Source organism: Mesoplodon mirus, assembly GCF_964341445.2.
Source record: "Mesoplodon mirus genome assembly, chromosome: X".
Lineage (NCBI taxonomy): Eukaryota > Metazoa > Chordata > Mammalia > Artiodactyla > Ziphiidae > Mesoplodon > Mesoplodon mirus.
In genome coordinates, this window is record NC_138981.1 from 86,572,680 (window position 1) to 86,590,313 (window position 17,634).

The following is a 17,634-nucleotide window of genomic DNA, read 5'->3' on the forward strand; positions in this document are numbered from 1 at the left end:
CCTGACATGACCAGGTAGAACTCACCTCATCCATCCCTTCACTACAACCCATAAATACTTCTACAATTAATGCAAGTAACACTTTATGGCTTGATTTTCCCCATGTCTGTTCTCTCCGTATGTGAACTCCTCAGGGACAGGCACCATGTCTTTTTCATCTCTGTGCCTCCCAAACTCCAGCCATACTGAACTTACTGTTCTCTCAACATGCTGTGCTTTTTCTGTGACATCCTCCTTTGCACAGGTGGGTCCCTCTGCTGGGAATGCATTTCTCCCTTTCTTCCCTTCTCTGCACAGGCAAACATCTACTGAGTCCTTCAAGACTCATCTCAAATGCAGTCTCTCTGAAATCTCAGATAGAGTTAGTTGTTCCCCACTCTGTGCTCCCCTAGCCTTTTGGTCAAAACTCGATTATAGCATTTGCCACATAAGTGTTTTATTATCATTATCAGCTTATATGACTGCCCCCCTCCATCTCCCACACCCCATCCCCAGGCAGTGAAATCTCAGCATATCATCTTTGTGTCTCTGGCACAAAGCACAATAGAGAAACAATAAATACTTCCTTGATAAGTAATTAAATCAAATTTTTATGGTACATGATAGCCTGAGAAAAACTATTGGATAGGTCAGTAAGCTTTGAATACTTATTTACATAACTGGTCAAGGCACCTCTAAGGAAGTGGTGGATTTGCAGTCCTTTTCTAGATCTTGACTCTAAATTTCTCCTTGTTACTCTTCCAGGTGCTTATGCTCAACAGTTGGTGCACTGCCTGTCCTTACCTCCCCATGAGCCTCAGTTCTGATGCAACCTATGGTCATGCAGGGATGCCCTTACACCCTCCCACGATGTCATGAGTGGCGGGCAGCTGACCACTTCCATCACAGCAGCAGCCTCCGAAGCACCTGCCCCCAGCCTCAGGTAAGAGGCCGAAAGCAAAAGGTGGACACAGGATCTGTGTGTGATCTTGTGGGTATCCATGCTTCCTAAGGCTCAGGGGTTCTGTCCATATACATGAAACCTCTTGGACAGCACGGGGTCTCCTTTGGCCCATCCTTTTCACTCATGAGGCCTTTTATGGGGGTGGGAACATGGGGCAAAGGAAGTGTGTTGAGCTGGACAAGCCAAAGGGCCCACAATGGCTGAGGGGGCTGGTTTTATGTTAACCTCCCAAGGGAGGTCCCAGAAAAGCATGATCCTTCAGGGTATAGCCAAGGACAAGACAGGACCTTCCTTTGTCTTGACTTCTCTGTGGCTTACCTCATATTCCACACCTGCAGAATATTCCCTCTCCTTCCATTGGCTCTTCTTCTCAAGTCCCTAGTCTTACTCGCAGTGGGTTAACCCCATTAAGGCTCCCCTGAGTTTCATACTGGCCTCTCCTGTCTCTCTCCTCCCATAGAAGTGGAGTGGTGGTGCTGCGTGTGCCCACCTGCATATGTTCTAGGTGGTCAGAGCGTGTGTGAGAGGCAGTAATCCCAAGAGGGCAGCCCCCTTTCCTGACAATGAGGGAGGTCCAAGGGAAAGCTGACTAGACAAGAGAGAGAAGTATCAGCATACTTTGGCTTGCCCTACAATGCTTTGGGGTCCAGAGGCCACAGGAGTGTGTGAAAGTACTATGTTTCTTAGTGTCTCACAGATGGGCTGCGGTGCTGAGTCACTATTCAGCTGCAAACAGCAGCTGAATATACAGGGAGGAGGAAGAGAGAGACACGGATGGAGAGGTGGCATGGATGGAGAATGTAGGTGCTGGGGAGCCCATTTGGTGGAGAATAATGAGGGAAAGTCAGGTCCAGAGAGGCATAAGACCCAGGTTCTCCCAAGCTGTTTTCACATGTCTAGCCAGAGAGAATTTGCTGCTTGTAACATATTCTCAAAGTCAGTGTCAACTGAGAGTCCCCCTGTGCACCTACCCTTTCCCCAGACTGGGACTTTCAGAGGGTTGAGGGATTGAGAAGCATGGGTCCTTCCATAAGCCTTGCCCTGCTCATTGCCCACCCCCTCCAAACATCTCCATCTGGCAACGGGACCTGAGGGCTTCATTTTGTGACAGAGAATGGTGAGACCAAGCCCTCTCCTCAGTCACTGTCTAGTTTCTTCTCTTCCTTTTCTATGGCTCTGACTTTGTCTTAAAATTTCAAGAGATAAGGAGAGAGCCCTATGGGGAGTGGGGAGTGAGAAGCAAACATCTTGGCCACAAAAGCCAGAAGTAGAAGGCTATTGATAGGGAAAGAAAACTATGATTATTCGTTATTTGCCTATTCTGTGCCTGGCCCTGCCACAGGGGACTTGTGATTATTAGGGGGAACTCGGAGGGGAGAACAGGGTGGTGGAGCATGGTAAAGGAGCCAAATGGGGGCATAGGAAACTGAGAAGAAGGCTGGAGGGAATGAAAGGCTAACATGGGTGGAGCCCAGCTCATCGTGGGCGCTTCCATCAGAACCAGACAACTAGGTTGTGGCTGGATCACAAGAGGCCATTTCTAACTCTGGGGCATTCCCAGTCTGGGGAACTCTGTGAGACTGGCTTGGGACCAATTATCCCAGCATAAGCCAAGCTGCGACCCAGAGCTAGAGCCACTCCCTGCTCTTGGCCGGCTGTCCCCTGCCATCCCCCATCCACCCCGCAAGGCTCTACCCCGTAGCCCCAGAAAGGGTCAGGCAGCTGCTCTAACTATTCCTGTAGGTGGGCCTCAGCATGGAAACAATGTGGAACTGTGGAAAGCCCAGAAGACTCTGTGGGAGATAAATGAGGATTGGAACAGAACCCTTTTTGGTCAAAATGAAGTGTTTTGCCTCAGTGCTGAGGGGTGGGAGCCCAGCTTGGGAATGTTAACCTTTCTCCAGCCAAGTCTGCTGGCAAAGGAGAAGAGTGGCCACCTCCAGAAGGGGCCCTGCCCCTCAGGCCAGAGACCTAGGACAGCACAGGCAGGGCACAGGAGCCTCCCTGGCACTGGATCCCTGCATGGAGTTTCTGAGTTCCCTCTTGCCCTCTCCCCACCCTGCAAAAGTCCAGGGGGGGTTGCCCATTGACCATCCATCTCCCCCTGGCCTTAGAGTGCAGGGGCGGGGGTCTGTGGGGACAAGGCTCTCCCTCTTCTCTCATTTTCACTGTGGGCTTGGGTCAGTCTTCTGCTGCCCACCTTCCCAACCACAGCTCTGTCCCCAGGTGTGCCACACACATCTCTCACTGCCTCTGAGGACGCTTCCTTAGTCAAGGACAAGGCTTCTCACCAAGCTCATTGTCCTTCCAGACCTTGGGGAAATTGCTTACCAGAGGTTTGTCACCAAAGCAGTCTGATCCTTTCCTTCACCTCAGGGGGTGGGGGTGGAGGCAGAGTGAGTCCTTTGTGTCTTCCAGGGAAAGGGAACATAAATCAACAGAAGCTCCCCTCTTCGTGCCCCTCCTCAGCACCATGGAATGCTCAGTCCCACTCTCACCATCCTTGCCAGTCTGGGAGGGCCCTCCTGGCCCCGGTGTGGCGGGCCCAGTTGGGAGTGAGCCGGAATTCCCCAGGGACAAAGCCCTGATTCACCGTCTGGAGTCCTGACATAGCCGCCCCCTCTGGATTCCTGGGGGGTCAGTAAACAAACAGGGTGACAGATCCCGCCTCCTGGCCTGCCTCAGCTTTGCCCACCCTCCCTGAGGGAGCCTGCTCAGAGCCTGTCGGGACTCTGCCTTTAACTCACCGGGCACTGGGTCCAGATTTGTGTGGAAGGATCATCATGGAGCTGTCCAATCCTGCAACTGGGTCCCCAGGCGGCACAGGTAGGGTCCGCTCCCGGGGACGCAAGGCAACTGAACTCAGAGCTTTGCCCCAGAGCCTGGCTGCTCTCCCGCTTCTCCTTCCGTGTGTGGCTGCGAGCTGTGGGTTCTTTTTTAAATCTTGAATATTTTTTATTCTATAGATTGGGCATCATTAATTTTATCAGCAGATACTTATTCAGCACCTACTATGTGTTAAGCACTTCGAGCTGTGGTTTGAATGGGATGATTGGTTTCCCAACTTCCTGAGAGTCTTGTGTGGGGAGGAGGTATGGTTTGGGGGCAAGGGGAGACAAGAGGAGGTTCAGCCACCAGGACCGTGTGCTTTCCACAGAAGGTGAGGAGGTAGACAGGCAGGCAGGCAGGTGGGTTTCCCGAGGCTGAGATTTCCTCTCCACACTCCCCTGCTCTCCACACTCCCCTGCTCTCCACCCCCTTCTGCCCCTGGCTGCGCAGGTCTGGCACTGCGTTGAAGGTAGCTAACTCCTGAAGGGCTACTTGGCACAACCCACACTCCCCCAAACCCCACAATACCCTACAAGGTGAGCAAGTGACGGCCTCTGAACTTGACGGCCCAAGGCGAGACTTTGGCAGGCTCCACGGCTGGTCCTCTTAGCTGTCGACTCTGGTCAGAGTCCTTTGGATCAGGACCCAAGATGCTACTTTAGCCCTTTCTCAACCCATGGAAGATGAACAGTGCTCTTTAGGACTCTTTCCAGCCTTCCTGACTGTGGCGGGAAATGTGAGTGGGGAAGAGGAAGAGGGGGCACCAAGGCCTAGATTCAGTTGGAAGTAGGACATCTACTACTGATGGCTCTCTCTGGCTGCTCTCTCTCTCTCTTTCTCTCTCTCTGGAACTTTGTGGGACAGCCCTTCAGCTTTCTTTTCTAGAAGGCTGGCTAAACTGTGGGACACTGAAGTAAGAGCTGCAGCTCACCTTGAATGCCATGGTTGCCTGTCTTTGGGAAATTCTGAGCAGCTCTTATCTAACACAGATACTTCCAGGGTCCCATCTGGGCAGTAGTCCTGGCAAAATTGCCAATAATAAGAGTGATAATGATAGGAGTCAGCAGTTAAAAGTGACCGACCTGTCCCAAGAGAGGACCTTGCCATGAACAGAGCCGTGGAGTCATCCTTCCTCTCACCCCCCACCCCTGAACACACCCCAGAACCAGCCCTTCTCTCCCTCTGTTCACACTTGTCCCACGCTTCGCTTGGTGCAGACCAGGGTGTGGCACACTCCAGGGATCACAGAGGTGTCTGTGTTTCTGTCCAGGTTAGAGCTGCTGCCCCCACCCCTGCGCCTCCTCACGATGGTGCTGGGGTGCCCTACCTAAGCCCAAAGCTATTCAACGGGCCTGTTGGTGCCGCTGGACCCCTGGAACCACCAGCCATGAATCTGTGTTGGAATGAAATCAAAAGGAAGTCGCACAGCCTCCGGTAAGGCCTGGCCCCTCGAAACAGGGGCTTTAGGGAGTTGTCTGGGACGGTGTGGGGCTCCTCTTGCTGCTGTAGCCCATCATCCTTTTCTCAGCCTTCTCGTCAGCCTCACCCTCTGTTTCTCCTCCTTTTCCTTCTCTGGCACTGGGGGAAGAACACTGGGTCAGAAGTCTGGAGACTTGGATTTGAACCTCAGTCTTGAATAGCTGTGTCACCTTGCATAATTGGTTTGAGTAATCTCTGGATTTTAGCTTCCACTTGTTTGGAGTTTTTAAGGAAAAAAAATGAGTAGAAGAATAAGAGTTGTCCTAACTATCTCCCAGTGTTGTTGTGAGGACTCAAATAAGATATGAAAATGCTTTCTGAACTTAAATGTATAAGTTCAGATGTATAAATGGAGGATATGCTTACTGCCTCCCCCTCTTCCTCTCAACTCTTCTCCATCTTGGTAGATCCCATCTACTCTCTTTCCCATCTTTTTATCCCTCTATTCTTGTCTGTTGCTTATCACCCACCCATGCCTCCCCAAACTAAGGGCGAATCAGTAAGAGCCTGAAGGCAATTTCTGTATCAGTTGTTCCTCTTTCCTCTACCCTTCTCTATAACCCCTGCCACCACCACCCCCACACACACTTTTCCTCTCTATTCCCTATTATCAAAGACCAAGCTCCTGGCTTCTGGTGGGTTCTGGCGGGGATGAAGAGTGTGGAGAAGTTGAAAGAATGCAGGCTCTGGAATCAGACAAACCTGAGTTCAAATCATCACTGTACCAGTGACTTAACTGTGTAACCTTGGACAAATTACTTAACCTCTCTGGGTAATAGCAGTGCCTACCTCATGAGGTTGCTCTGAGAATTAGTGGAAGCAAAAATGTAGGTAAAAGGCTTGGCCCAGGTGGTAGGGATGCAATGCCTAGTTAGCACTGTCGGCTGAGGGGAATGGGCTCGATGTATGCACACAGCCTGGGCTGGCCTCTGGCTTCCAACCACTTGGACCTCAGCTCATGGCTCATTTGTGGGGGAAGGCAAGAAAAAGTGATTATGTGGTACCCATTTTCCTCCTTCCATATGTCCAACTTCTAGCCTATGTTGTCCTCATCCTTTGGGACCCCTGGGCTGCTTGTATTTGTATGCAGCCTCACACACGTGCGTGCCCAAACTCAGCCACCTGACACGCCCTTTCCACCTACTTCATCCGCTTCTGCTCAGAAGGCAGCCTCCAAGAAGCCTCTGAGGATGAGCAGCTTGGCATGACTTGAGGTCCTCTAGGACAACAGGGCAGCCAGACAGCTGTCACCTCTAATGGCCTTGCTCAGTTCGCTACCCTTCTCAGCGTGATGCTGAACACTCAACTGAATTAACTGACGTCTGCCAAGTGTTTTGGTACCGTACTCCCTCTGGAGGTGCCTTGGGAGCCTTTGTGGGTGGGTCAGAGGGAGGGCTCCGGGCCTCCTCCCACTTTGATCAGAGCAACACCTCTTTCATCTGTTTATATATTAAGGTTCCACATATGTATTTGTTGGGGAAAAATGTTTTGCAACTTAACAAGAGGATTGAAAATCACTGGTCTTACCATTGTGTGCAGCGCCCGCCTAGAGGCCTTCTCAGATCACAGTGGAAAGCTTCAGCTCCCTCTCCAAGAGATTATTGACTGGCTCAGCCAAAAGGATGAGGAATTGTCAGCTCAGCTGCCCCTACAAGGGGATGTGGCCCTGGTGCAACAGGAGAAGGAGACGCACGCGGTAGGTTAGAGTTACAGAGGCCGTGGTGTGTAGCCTCTCCATCGGGAAGGGATCTCTTCTGCAACACCCTGACTGATGGATGCCCAGTTTCTGCTTAGATGCTTAAAGTCACAGGAAGCTGTGTACAGTCCTACTGGTCTGTGGATAGTACTCCAGAGAATAAGTCAAATCTTTCCCCTCTATTCTTCACATCAAATATTGACCTCCCTTAAAATTCTTCCCTGATTTGTAATGGGGACATGGGAAAATGAACATAATATAATATTAAGTGAAAAAACACAGGATCCAAAACTATATACAGGTGGATCTTAACTGTATAAAAATAGATATGTATGTATGTATGTATACACATGTATACAAACAGAAGAAGAAACTGTATCAAAATCTTCACAATGGTTAAATCCAAGTGATGAAATCAGAATTTTTAAAATTTTCTTCTTCATACTTTTCTGAGATTTCTAAGATTTCTGTGACATATATTACCTCTATAATCAGAAAATAACATGCTTCTTAAAATGAATCCAGAATGCACCAGAAGGAATGATAATTATGTGATGTGACAGAGGTGTTAGCTAATGGCAATCATATTACATAAATGTTTGAAATCAGTATATTGTGCACCTTAAACGTATGCAATGTTATATATCATTTATATCTCAATTTAAAAGATGAATACAGAACGGAATACCATACAACAAGAAAATAAACTATAAATGTGTGCCACAGCGTGGATACATCTTAAAGACAATATACTGAGTGAAAAAAGAGCCAAATACAAACAAGAGCACACACTGTTTGATTCCATTTATATAAAGTTCAAAAATGGGCAAAATTAATCGGTGGTGTTACAAGTCAGGATAGTGGTTACCTTGGGGGAGGGGGGAATGAGAGAGTTACCAGAAGGGGTCATGAGGGAGCCTTCCAGGATGCTGGTGGAGTTCTGTTTCTTTATCTCAGTACTGGTTACAGAGATTGAATCACTTTATGGGAATTCATTGAGCTGTACACTTTTGATTTGTATACTCTTATTAGTGTATATTTCAACAAAAAAACTTATTAAAATTTTAATATAAATCTTGCCCATCCTGGCTTTGATTTGTCTAAGCCCCTCACAGAGGACTTTCTGAGTCTTCCAGAGAGCCAAGATTCCCAGCACTGAGTCCCCACATTTCACTCTACCTTGTGTCATAGACAGACCCATTTCAGGGTAAATAGACCTTCCAGTGTCAGAGTTATTCTTCTGCCTAAGGAGAAGACTGCTCATCTTCAGTCTGAGTAGCCCAAAGATACAGGATAACACCAAAGGATCAAGCTGCACTGAGGAGAAGAAAGATTGTCGATTGCAGGATGGATTTCAAAGCAATTGAAAGACTTTCCTTCCCCACTGACCACATTGCTAACTTCACAGGCCTTTATGGAAGATGTCAAGTCTCGGGGCCCCTATATCTACTCTGTGTTGGAGTCAGCTCAGGCCTTCCTGTCCCAGCACCCATTTGATGAGTTAGAGGAGCCTCACTCTGAGAGCAAAGGTGGGTGATCTTCCCCTCTTTCATCTTCTTCTTGAGCTGTGAACCATTAAACACCTTCCTGCCCTCCCCAAACTCATTTTCTCAACTGTTACCTAGGAGGATAATTTTCTCCTGGGAGTCCAAAGTTGGGAAGAAGCCAGATTCACACTATAAGAAAAAGCAAAGAGAACAGAGCCCGGAGCAGGGGAGATGAGCGTGTGGCCTAAAGCTGTATGTAGCTCTCTGGAGCATCATGTGTGGCCATTTAATAAGGCATGAAAATGAAAAAAAAAAGACTCAAATGCGTTAAAGTAACTCAGTAAGTAAAAGTAGTAGTATGTCCTTTAAAAGCATACTGCTTTATTACAACATAGAGAGGCATGTGGCGCTGCTATAATCAACCAGAAAATAAAAACCTTTAAAAAATCTAAAAGGTTTGGTGATTGCATTTGAAAAGAGAACTGATCGTGACTCTTTAATTCTGACCCTGGTGAGTTCTGGCCCCCTTTCATCAATAGAGCGCGTCACTGTAGGTCTAGGTTTAAATAAGGCAGCAGGGTGGGATCCGTGGTGCTCAGGTCTGAGTGGTGGCCCAGCACGCCCTCTTCTCTAGAAAGAGGCTTCAACCTTCTGAGACTGGTTATGTATAGCCTGAAAGGACCCTTTGTTACTGCAGCCCTTTGTCAATGCTGTTGACCCTCTCAGTTTACCTTGAGCCCCTCCTACTGAGTACTGACTAGTACTCAATTTACTGTCCAATGGGCCTCAGATAGAACGAGCTCAAGAGAGCAGGACAATTCCAATTAGTCTGGAGTTTGCGGGCTCTGAATCTACTTCTGAGGGGAGGTCTGAGGGAGGAAGAGGAAACTTACAATTTAGGAGCCTAGGTGGAAAGGCTGGCCAAATTATACTAACCTCTCCTTTGTTGGGTCTTCATAAAATACCTCCCTTTTTTGGAAGGAAGTGGGCAGCAGACACTAATGCAAAATCGCATTCCAAGGTCACGTGAATAGGACTCAATGACTTGCCTCACTACACGTCTTAATTATTTTACTCACTCTTTACCTTGCCCATTTCTTAAGAATATGAGGAAATCCTCATGATATAATAAGTGGAAAACACCTGTATGGTCTCTTGACTGTGGTGGTGAGTCCATGAACCTACACATGTGATAAAATCGTGTATAACAAAACACACACAGAGAGAGAGAGAGAGAGAGAGAGAGAGAGAGAGAGAGAGAGAGAAATGAGTACAAGTAAAATTGGGGAACTCAACAAAATTGGTGGATTATGTCAATGTCAGTATTCTGGTTGTGATATTATACTATAGTTTTGCAAGTAGTTACTATTTGGGGAAACTTGCTAAAGGGTACATGAGATCTCTGTATTATTTCTTTCTTTCTTTCTTTTTTTTTTTAAGAATTTAGGCAGGAGCTGGAAGTGATGTGAGACCACAGGAAAACTTTATTTATTTATTTATTTAAATTTATTTTTGGTTGCCTTGGGTCTTTGTTGCTGCATGCAGGCTTTCTCTAGCTGCAGCGAGTGGGGGCTACTCTTCATTGTGGTGCGCAGGCTCTAGGCACTTGGGCTTCAGTAGTTGTGTCCCGTGGGCTCTAGAGTGCAGGCTCAGTAGTTGTGGTTGGTGCATGAGCTTAGTTGCTCCACGGCATGTGGGATCTTCCTGCACCAGGGATCAAACCCATGTCCCCTGCTTTGGCAGGCGGATTCTTAACCACTGTGCCACCAAGGAAGTCCCTCTGTATTATTTCTTATAATTGCATGTGAATCTACAGCGAACTCAAAATAAAAATTTTAATTTTTTTAAAAGCTGAATCTTCAAAAGGAGCTCAACTATGAAAAAAATGTATTTGTGTGTGTATGAATATATATACACATGTACATGCACACACACACGCATTTTACAAAGGGCTATCTGTCTCTGTCTTTCCATGGCTATCCTTGCCTGGCTGGCCTGACCTGACTTCGTGCCTGCCCATGCAGATACCTCTCCCAGACAGCGGATCCAGAATCTTAGCCGCTTTGTGTGGAAGCAGGCAACAGTGGCCAGTGAACTATGGGAGAAGCTGACAGCCCGCTGCGTGGACCAGCACCGCCACATTGAGCGCACTCTGGAGCAGCTGTTGGAGATCCAAGGGGCAATGGAGGAATTAAGCGCAACTCTGACTCAGGCCGAGGGAGTCCGAGCCACTTGGGAGCCCATTGGGGATCTCTTCATTGATTCACTTCCTGAGCACATCCAGGCTCTTAAGGTATGCAGGCCCCCTCCCGTGGCTACAGTCCACCCCGGGACCAGATGTTCCTCACAGATCCTGACAGTGTTCCTGCTGCTGAGGCTCCATTGTTGCCCTGGACTTCAATAGAGTCTGTCCCAGTTTCTGTGCTAGATCTGGGGGCTGGTTTAGCTGAAGTCTCCTCTGCCCTTCTACTGGCTTCTCTTTCCCCTGGTGTCTTCTGAAAGTAGAAAAGGAAGAGGATAAGGACAATGCCCCCCCACCACGCACATACCTTAGTCTGGTTGCCCTAATAGGCAAGCACTGAGGTTGCGCTATTAAAATGACTAATGGTTCCTCTTTCCTATTTTCTACCTACTGTGGCACTTGGGTTTTGGTTCTATAGCTATTCAAAGAAGAATTCTTCCCCATGAAAGATGGAGTGAAGTTGGTGAATGATCTGGCCCATCAACTTGCCATTTCTGATGTGCACTTGTCAATGGAGAACTCCCGGGCCCTGGAGCAGATCAACATCCGGTGGAAACAGCTACAGGTAAAAGAGAAGCCTGGAATGAGGCATGAGGAAAAGGCTTGGTATAATTAGGCTTGGGGGGCCACTTACCCAGGCCCGAAGGAAGTGAAGGGGCATTGAATTGGAATCTATGTGGGAAAAGAGTTGTAGAGAATTTGGGGCCAGGAAACAGGCTTCTCAACCTCTAAACTGCAGGAAGTGATTAAAATGGTCTGAGAGGGGCCTGTCTGCCCCTCAGGGTAGACAGGGGCAGATGAAGGGTGACTGTGGCCTGGAATTAGGGATGCTCTTCTCTGACTCCTGGGAGTGCCATGGGAAGGCTAGGATTTGGGTGAATGGTGGGAGGATCTGGAACTGGAGAAGAGGCAGCCTCTGAGGGAATTCACAAAGATTGTCAGAGGCACGTGGAAATCCTACCCTGGATACCTGGAATGAGTCCACTGACTTCTTGCACCTTCTTTCCATAGGTGTCAGTTGGTGAGAGACTTAAGCAGCTCCAGGATGCCCACCGGGACTTTGGGCCTGGGTCACAGCACTTCCTCTCCTGTATGTGAGACAAACTGAGCTTCACTTGGTAGAGACTCAGCCACCTTCCAAGAGGGTCTACTCTTGTCCCTTGGGGGCCTGGTGGGAGCGCAGTGTACCTTGGCATCTAAGAAGTAGTAGGATAAAACAGTGTAGTGTAGTGTAGTGGTTAAAAGGACAGGCTCTTGAGCCAGAGAGACCTGGATCTGAGTCACAGCTGCTCGACTTTATATCTGTGCAAGCTTGAAAAAAATACCTTAACCTTTTTGAACCTCAGTTTTCCCATATGTAAAAAGAGGGAAAATATTACATAGCTGGTAGAGTTATAGGAATTAAATGACTTTATTGTTCCAGCAATATTTCTTGGTGGCCTACTGTGGGCCAGGTACTGTTCTAGGTACTGGGACTACATCAGTGAACAAAATAGACAACAATCCTTGGACGTGGAGAGCTTACATTCTACAGGAGGAAGCCAGACCATAAACAAATAAGTAAAATATATACAAAGTCAATCGGTGACAAGTGCTATGGAGAAAAAAGGAAAGCAGGGAAGACGTGAATTAGGGAGTGCTGGACTTAATGAGGGAGGCAACTGAGTGGAAACCTCAAGGAGGTGAAGGAATGAGCCATGTGGATATCTTAGGGAAGAGCAGAGGGAACAACAACTTCCAGGACCTTAAGGCAGGGGCATACCTGAGGAACAGCAAGGAGGCCAGTGTAGAACTGAGTGACGAGGGGAGAGAGCAAGAGGTCAGAATGGGAGCAGGAGGCCAGAGCACGGAGGGCCTGGAGGGATTGAGCAGAGGGATGACATGATCCAGCTTATGTTTTAACAGAGTGTTGGGGGGCAAGAGTGGGAGGAAGGAGACCTTTCAGGATGCATATTGCATATTGCAACAATCTAGATGAGGGATGATGGTGACCCAGATCAGGGTGGCAGCAGTGGAGATAGTGGGAATGTACAGATATGAAAATTAGATATGCACACAGAGCATTCAGCAGAGTATCTGGCACATAGTAGGAACTTAACCAATGTTAATGGTAATTAGAACTATTGAATTCTAATCACTGGCATGCAGATACACCTGCAGAGGGCTCTTGTACCCAGGGAAACTGCAATGAGGAAGTTGGCCAGGTGACTGAGCCTCTCCTGGAGCATCCGTATGTTAAAGACACAGAGCAGAGAGAGACATCCTTTTCGAGAGTTCCTCACCAGAGAGGAGTGAGCAGTCCCATTCCCCATTGTCCCACAGGACTGAGAAGCTTGACCTTCTGGGGGAAGGGCTTTGAGCCCCATGAGGAAAGTAGGGTCCACTTCATATACACAGCAGCACACTAGCTGCCTTCTGCTGAATGGATAAAATGGCAGACAGCTCAGGGAGAAGATAGGGTGGCCAAGGCCACCTGTTCATGCCCTTATCATGTCTCTGGCACATGAGGGTGTCAGTGACAACCTCTTCTCCTTCCCTCACCCAAACGTCAGGGAGAGAAGTGTGTTCCTTAAAAGTGTTTACCCCATGCTCAGGGGCTGTTAAGAGCTGGCAGTGAGAGTCAGGCATCCCCTTTTGGGCTTAACTATTTCTTTGAGAGGATAGAGCAGGGGAGTAACCAGGGGCCTGAAGAGCATTAGTGGTCAGCTTCTTTCTCTTTCTCTTCTCTCTCACCAGCCTCTGTTCAGGTTCCTTGGGAAAGAGCAATTTCACCCAATAAAGTTCCCTACTATATCAAGTGAGTGATCATCTGAATCGGAAATGGGTCAGTCACCTGCCCACCCCCTCCTTTTCCTGTCTTTTTTTCTATCTATCCCTCTCACCCCTTACCTGTTGGGATTCCTCCATCCACTCCAGTTTTTCCTCCTACTCATCTCAAGAGCTTAAGATTCTACCTGGTAAAGGTGAACCCTTGTGCTTTGGGATCCTCAGGGTTCACCCTCAGATCCTGCTCCTCCTTGCATCCAACCTATCGCTGAGGGGTGTGTGCATGTGTGTTTGAGGGGTTGGGGGGTGGTATAGACCCTGGCACTACTGATGCTTCTGTTTGTAGCCACCAGGCTCAGACCACATGCTGGGACCATCCCAAGATGACTGAGTTATACCAAACCCTAGGTAAGAATTCAAGTTTCCTGTATAGTGTGGAGGTCTATACAGTTGCCTTTGTCCTATAAGAATATAAGGGAGTAGTATTCCATTGTGTGGAATACACAATTCCATTGTGTGTGTGTGTGTATGTGTGTGTGTGTGTGTGTGTGTGTGTGTATATATATATATATATATATATATATATATATATATATATACCATGTCCTATTTATTCATTCATCTGTCTACAGGCACTTAGGTTGTTTTCATGTCTTGGCTATTGTAAATAGTGCTGTGATGAACATAGGAGTGCATATATCCTTTTGAATTAGTGTTTTTATATTCTTTGAATAAATACCCAGAAGTGGGATAGCTGGATCACACACACACACACACACACACACACACACACACACACACTCAGCCATAAGAAAGATGAAATCTTGCCACATGTGACAATACGGATGGACCTTGAGGATATTATGCTGAGTGACATGAGTAGAAAGACAAATACCATATGATTCCATTTATATGTGGAATATAAAAAGAGACAATCAAAATAAATGCACAAAAGAAAAACAAACACATAAATACCGAGAACAGAGTAGTGGTTACCAGAGAGGAAAGGGTAGGGGGAAGTTGAAATGGGTAAAGGGGTTCAACTGTATGGTGACAGATGGAAATTAAATTTTGGTGGTGAGCACTTTGTAGGGTATACAGCAGTAGAAATAAAATGTTGTTCACATGAAAGTTACAAAATGTTATAAACCAATGTTACCTCAATAAAAAATAAATTAAAAAAAATAGAAGGGAATCCTATTCAACAAGCAGGTGAGGGTGGAAGTGAGTCCTTGTGCTTTTTCCAGTAGCCTTCTTTCCTTTCCCCTCTGCACCTCCCTCAACTGGAAGCTCTATACTCTCCCTGAACGATTTTATCATCACATTAGGTAGTCATGCTTATAGATGTGTACTAGATCTTCTTTGAAAGATACTATCCAGGCTACGAATATGACTGTCATGCACCTTATCTTTGACTGCCAAGAGAGACTCACTATTATGTGGTAAATTTTACCCATGTTGATGCATGTGACTATAGTTCATTCATTTTCACTGCCGTGGAGTGTTCCATTGTATATACCACAGTTTCCTCAGCCATTCTACTACTGATGGACATTTTGGTCGTTTCTAGTTTGGAGCTAACAAGAACTGTGCTGCTTGGTCAAACAAGCAAGCAAAACATGAGAAAATCACTGCTCTAGGATATATAGCTGGCTGGGTCGTAGAATATATGAATGTTCAATTTTACTAGGTAATACCAAGTTGTTTTCCAGTGTGATTGTATCAGTTTACACTTCCACCAGCAATTCTCATTCATCCACATCTTTGCTGACGCTTGCTATTGTCAGACTTTTATTTTTTGCCAATCTGGCAGGTGTAACATGGCATCTTGTTGTGGTTTTAATTTGCATTTCCCTGATCTGAGTGGGTCTCCTTCCATTCTCTGCAGCTGATCTGAACAACATTAAGTTCTCAGCTTACCGCACTGCCATGAAGCTACGCAGAGTCCAGAAGGCACTGCGTCGTAAGTCTCCCATTACACTTCCCTTATAGACTTCACCCCACATCTACCCTTCCTCATCTGTTGACTGTTTCCCACTTTCATCCCACCTGTCCAGTGCTGTAGACTGGCTTTGTGGGGACTCTCCAAAGGCTGAGATATGCTGGCTGTGGGCACCTGATTTTTCCAAGGCCCTTCTATTTTCCCCAACCCCCAGACTTATTTCCAAATTAACCCACAGCTATCCTCTTCCTTGTCCCTTCTTCCCTGCCCAAAACGGATAATCAAGCAAGTGTTTTATGGCAAGAAGTATCCCAGCAAATGGTTTGGAGTCACTGGAGGCTTGTGTTCTTTCACCATCTTGGGGTTATTGGATGTAGCAGCAGAACTGTTGAAGCGAATGCCAGTGGTTAGGGGACAACATGGCTGCATATATAATGTGCCTTCTGTCTTTTCTCTGAGACACTGTCCATTCAGTCTTCCTGGACCAGGTTATCTGGCTAGGCTGATTCCAGCATTGGAGGTAGTTTAAAAAATCCTCCTGGGCTTCTCTGGTGGCGCAGTGGTTGAGAGTCCGCCTGCCGATGCAGGGGACACAGGTTTGTGCCCCAGTCTGGGAGGATCCTGCATGCCGTGGAGTGGCTGGGCCTGTGAGCCGTGGCCGCTGGGCCTGTGCGTCCGGAGCCTGTGCTCCACAGCGGGAGAGGCCACAACAGTGAGAGGCCTGCGTACTGCCAAAAAAAAAAAAAAATCCTCCTGAGTTATGTCACATTTACCCAGGCATACCTGAGCCTTCATAACCAGTGACTAGGTTTTCAGAACGAGGTTCACAGACCAACTTATTTGCCGTTGAAATGCGTGTAAAGACAAAGAAAGTTAAAAAAAAATGGTATTCAACCCCTGGGAGTTTACCCAAATCCCACCATCTTCTTGAAACTGATGTCAAGAAACATTTGGGTATAGAAACATTTGGGGTTAATTTAGGGGGCCTTCTGCTGCCTTCTCCTTACTTGGGTTGAGGGTCTTGGTAAAGGGCAAGCTTGTTTCATACTTACAGATGGTTAGTCTGGAGATTGAGTCAGATTTGGTGATGCTGGTGGCCGTATCTTCCTGTCTAGTCCCTGGTGTTCTACTTTTGGCTATAGTTTCTCCTTCTCTCCTTTCCTTCCCAGTGGACCTGGTAACTTTAACCACAGCCCTGGAGATTTTCAGTGAGCATGATCTGCAGGCCAGTGAACATGTAATGGATGTGGTGGAGGTCATTCACTGCCTGACTGCCTTATATGAACGGCTGGAGGAGGAAAGAGGCATCCTGGTCAATGTGCCACTCTGTGTGGACATGAGCCTCAACTGGCTCCTCAATGTTTTTGATAGGTAAGGACTTGCAGCCCTGACAGCCTCCATGGTGAAATTCAATGGGACATCTGGAGTGGGCATGGTGGGAAGGAATTGCTCCCCTGGTGCACTTGGACTCAGCTCAGCTTGGGGCATGGCTGGCACAGAGCCCTGCTGGGATCAACCCTGTGAGGGACATGACTGCCAAGATGTTAACCCTTTACAGATATTCATATTCTCAGTCTCTTCTTTTAAACCTAGTGGTCGCAGTGGAAAGATGCGGGCATTGTCCTTTAAGACTGGCATTGCATGCCTGTGTGGCACAGAAGTGAAGGAAAAACTGCAGTGTGAGTACAACTCCAAAGTTTGGAGTAGAGTTGTGTGGAGGGAGAGGTGTGGTGGGAGGAAGAAAAGTCTAAGATAAGCAGAAGATCAGTCTTATGACTCAGCAGAGGGCTACTCAGGCTACTTTGTAATGCTTCCTGGTCCAAGCTATTGCAAAGAATCCACAACAGCCAAAGGCCAAGATGGGTCTAAGGCCTGTTATTATTCCCACTGTTACTCCAAGGGCATTGGTTTCTTCTGATGTGGTGTAATTACTTGATGGGGATCTGAGTTGGGAACCTGGGATACCCAGGACCTGGACTTTCTAGTTCCATTTCCCTTTGGCCTATCAGGCTTAGCCCTCTCCCAATCTGAAGCTCAAACCACATCACACAAATGTGGAAGAGGACAGTTTTATTGTTTACGAGGCAGGTGTGTGCTGGTTTTTATAAATGGAATGGTTTTTACTATATAATACATCACTGAGAATTGTTCAATTTACCCTGACTGTCAAAAGCTTTGAAAGGCATTTATGGTTTTGGGGGTTTCCTGAGAACCTGCATCATCAACACAGCCATCTGAAATAAAATAAAA

At 47.3% G+C, this 17,634-nt stretch overlaps 1 protein-coding gene across 3 annotated transcripts in view; it reads left to right on the plus strand.

Annotated features, from left to right (window-relative positions):
* Positions 1 to 805: 805 nt before the first annotated feature.
* DRP2 (dystrophin related protein 2) overlaps positions 806 to 17,634 on the plus strand; it is a gene marked incomplete at both ends in the record, with an annotated part of 28,003 nt that continues 11,174 nt past the window's right edge. Inside the window, 12 exons of one of the 3 annotated variants that reach the window (XM_082610317.1) lie at positions 806 to 922; positions 5,043 to 5,206; positions 6,791 to 6,947; positions 8,356 to 8,476; positions 10,459 to 10,727; positions 11,095 to 11,241; positions 11,688 to 11,766; positions 13,413 to 13,473; positions 13,789 to 13,850; positions 15,331 to 15,405; positions 16,554 to 16,755; positions 16,978 to 17,063. In XM_082610317.1, the coding sequence (XP_082466443.1) occupies positions 806 to 922; positions 5,043 to 5,206; positions 6,791 to 6,947; positions 8,356 to 8,476; positions 10,459 to 10,727; positions 11,095 to 11,241; positions 11,688 to 11,766; positions 13,413 to 13,473; positions 13,789 to 13,850; positions 15,331 to 15,405; positions 16,554 to 16,755; positions 16,978 to 17,063 (1,540 nt within the window). Of the gene's footprint in view, positions 923 to 3,760; positions 3,770 to 5,042; positions 5,207 to 6,790; positions 6,948 to 8,355; positions 8,477 to 10,458; positions 10,728 to 11,094; positions 11,242 to 11,687; positions 11,767 to 13,412; positions 13,474 to 13,788; positions 13,851 to 15,330; positions 15,406 to 16,553; positions 16,756 to 16,958; positions 17,064 to 17,634 lie in introns of those variants that run through there. The other 2 variants (XM_082610318.1, XM_082610319.1) reach the window with 2 other exon arrangements.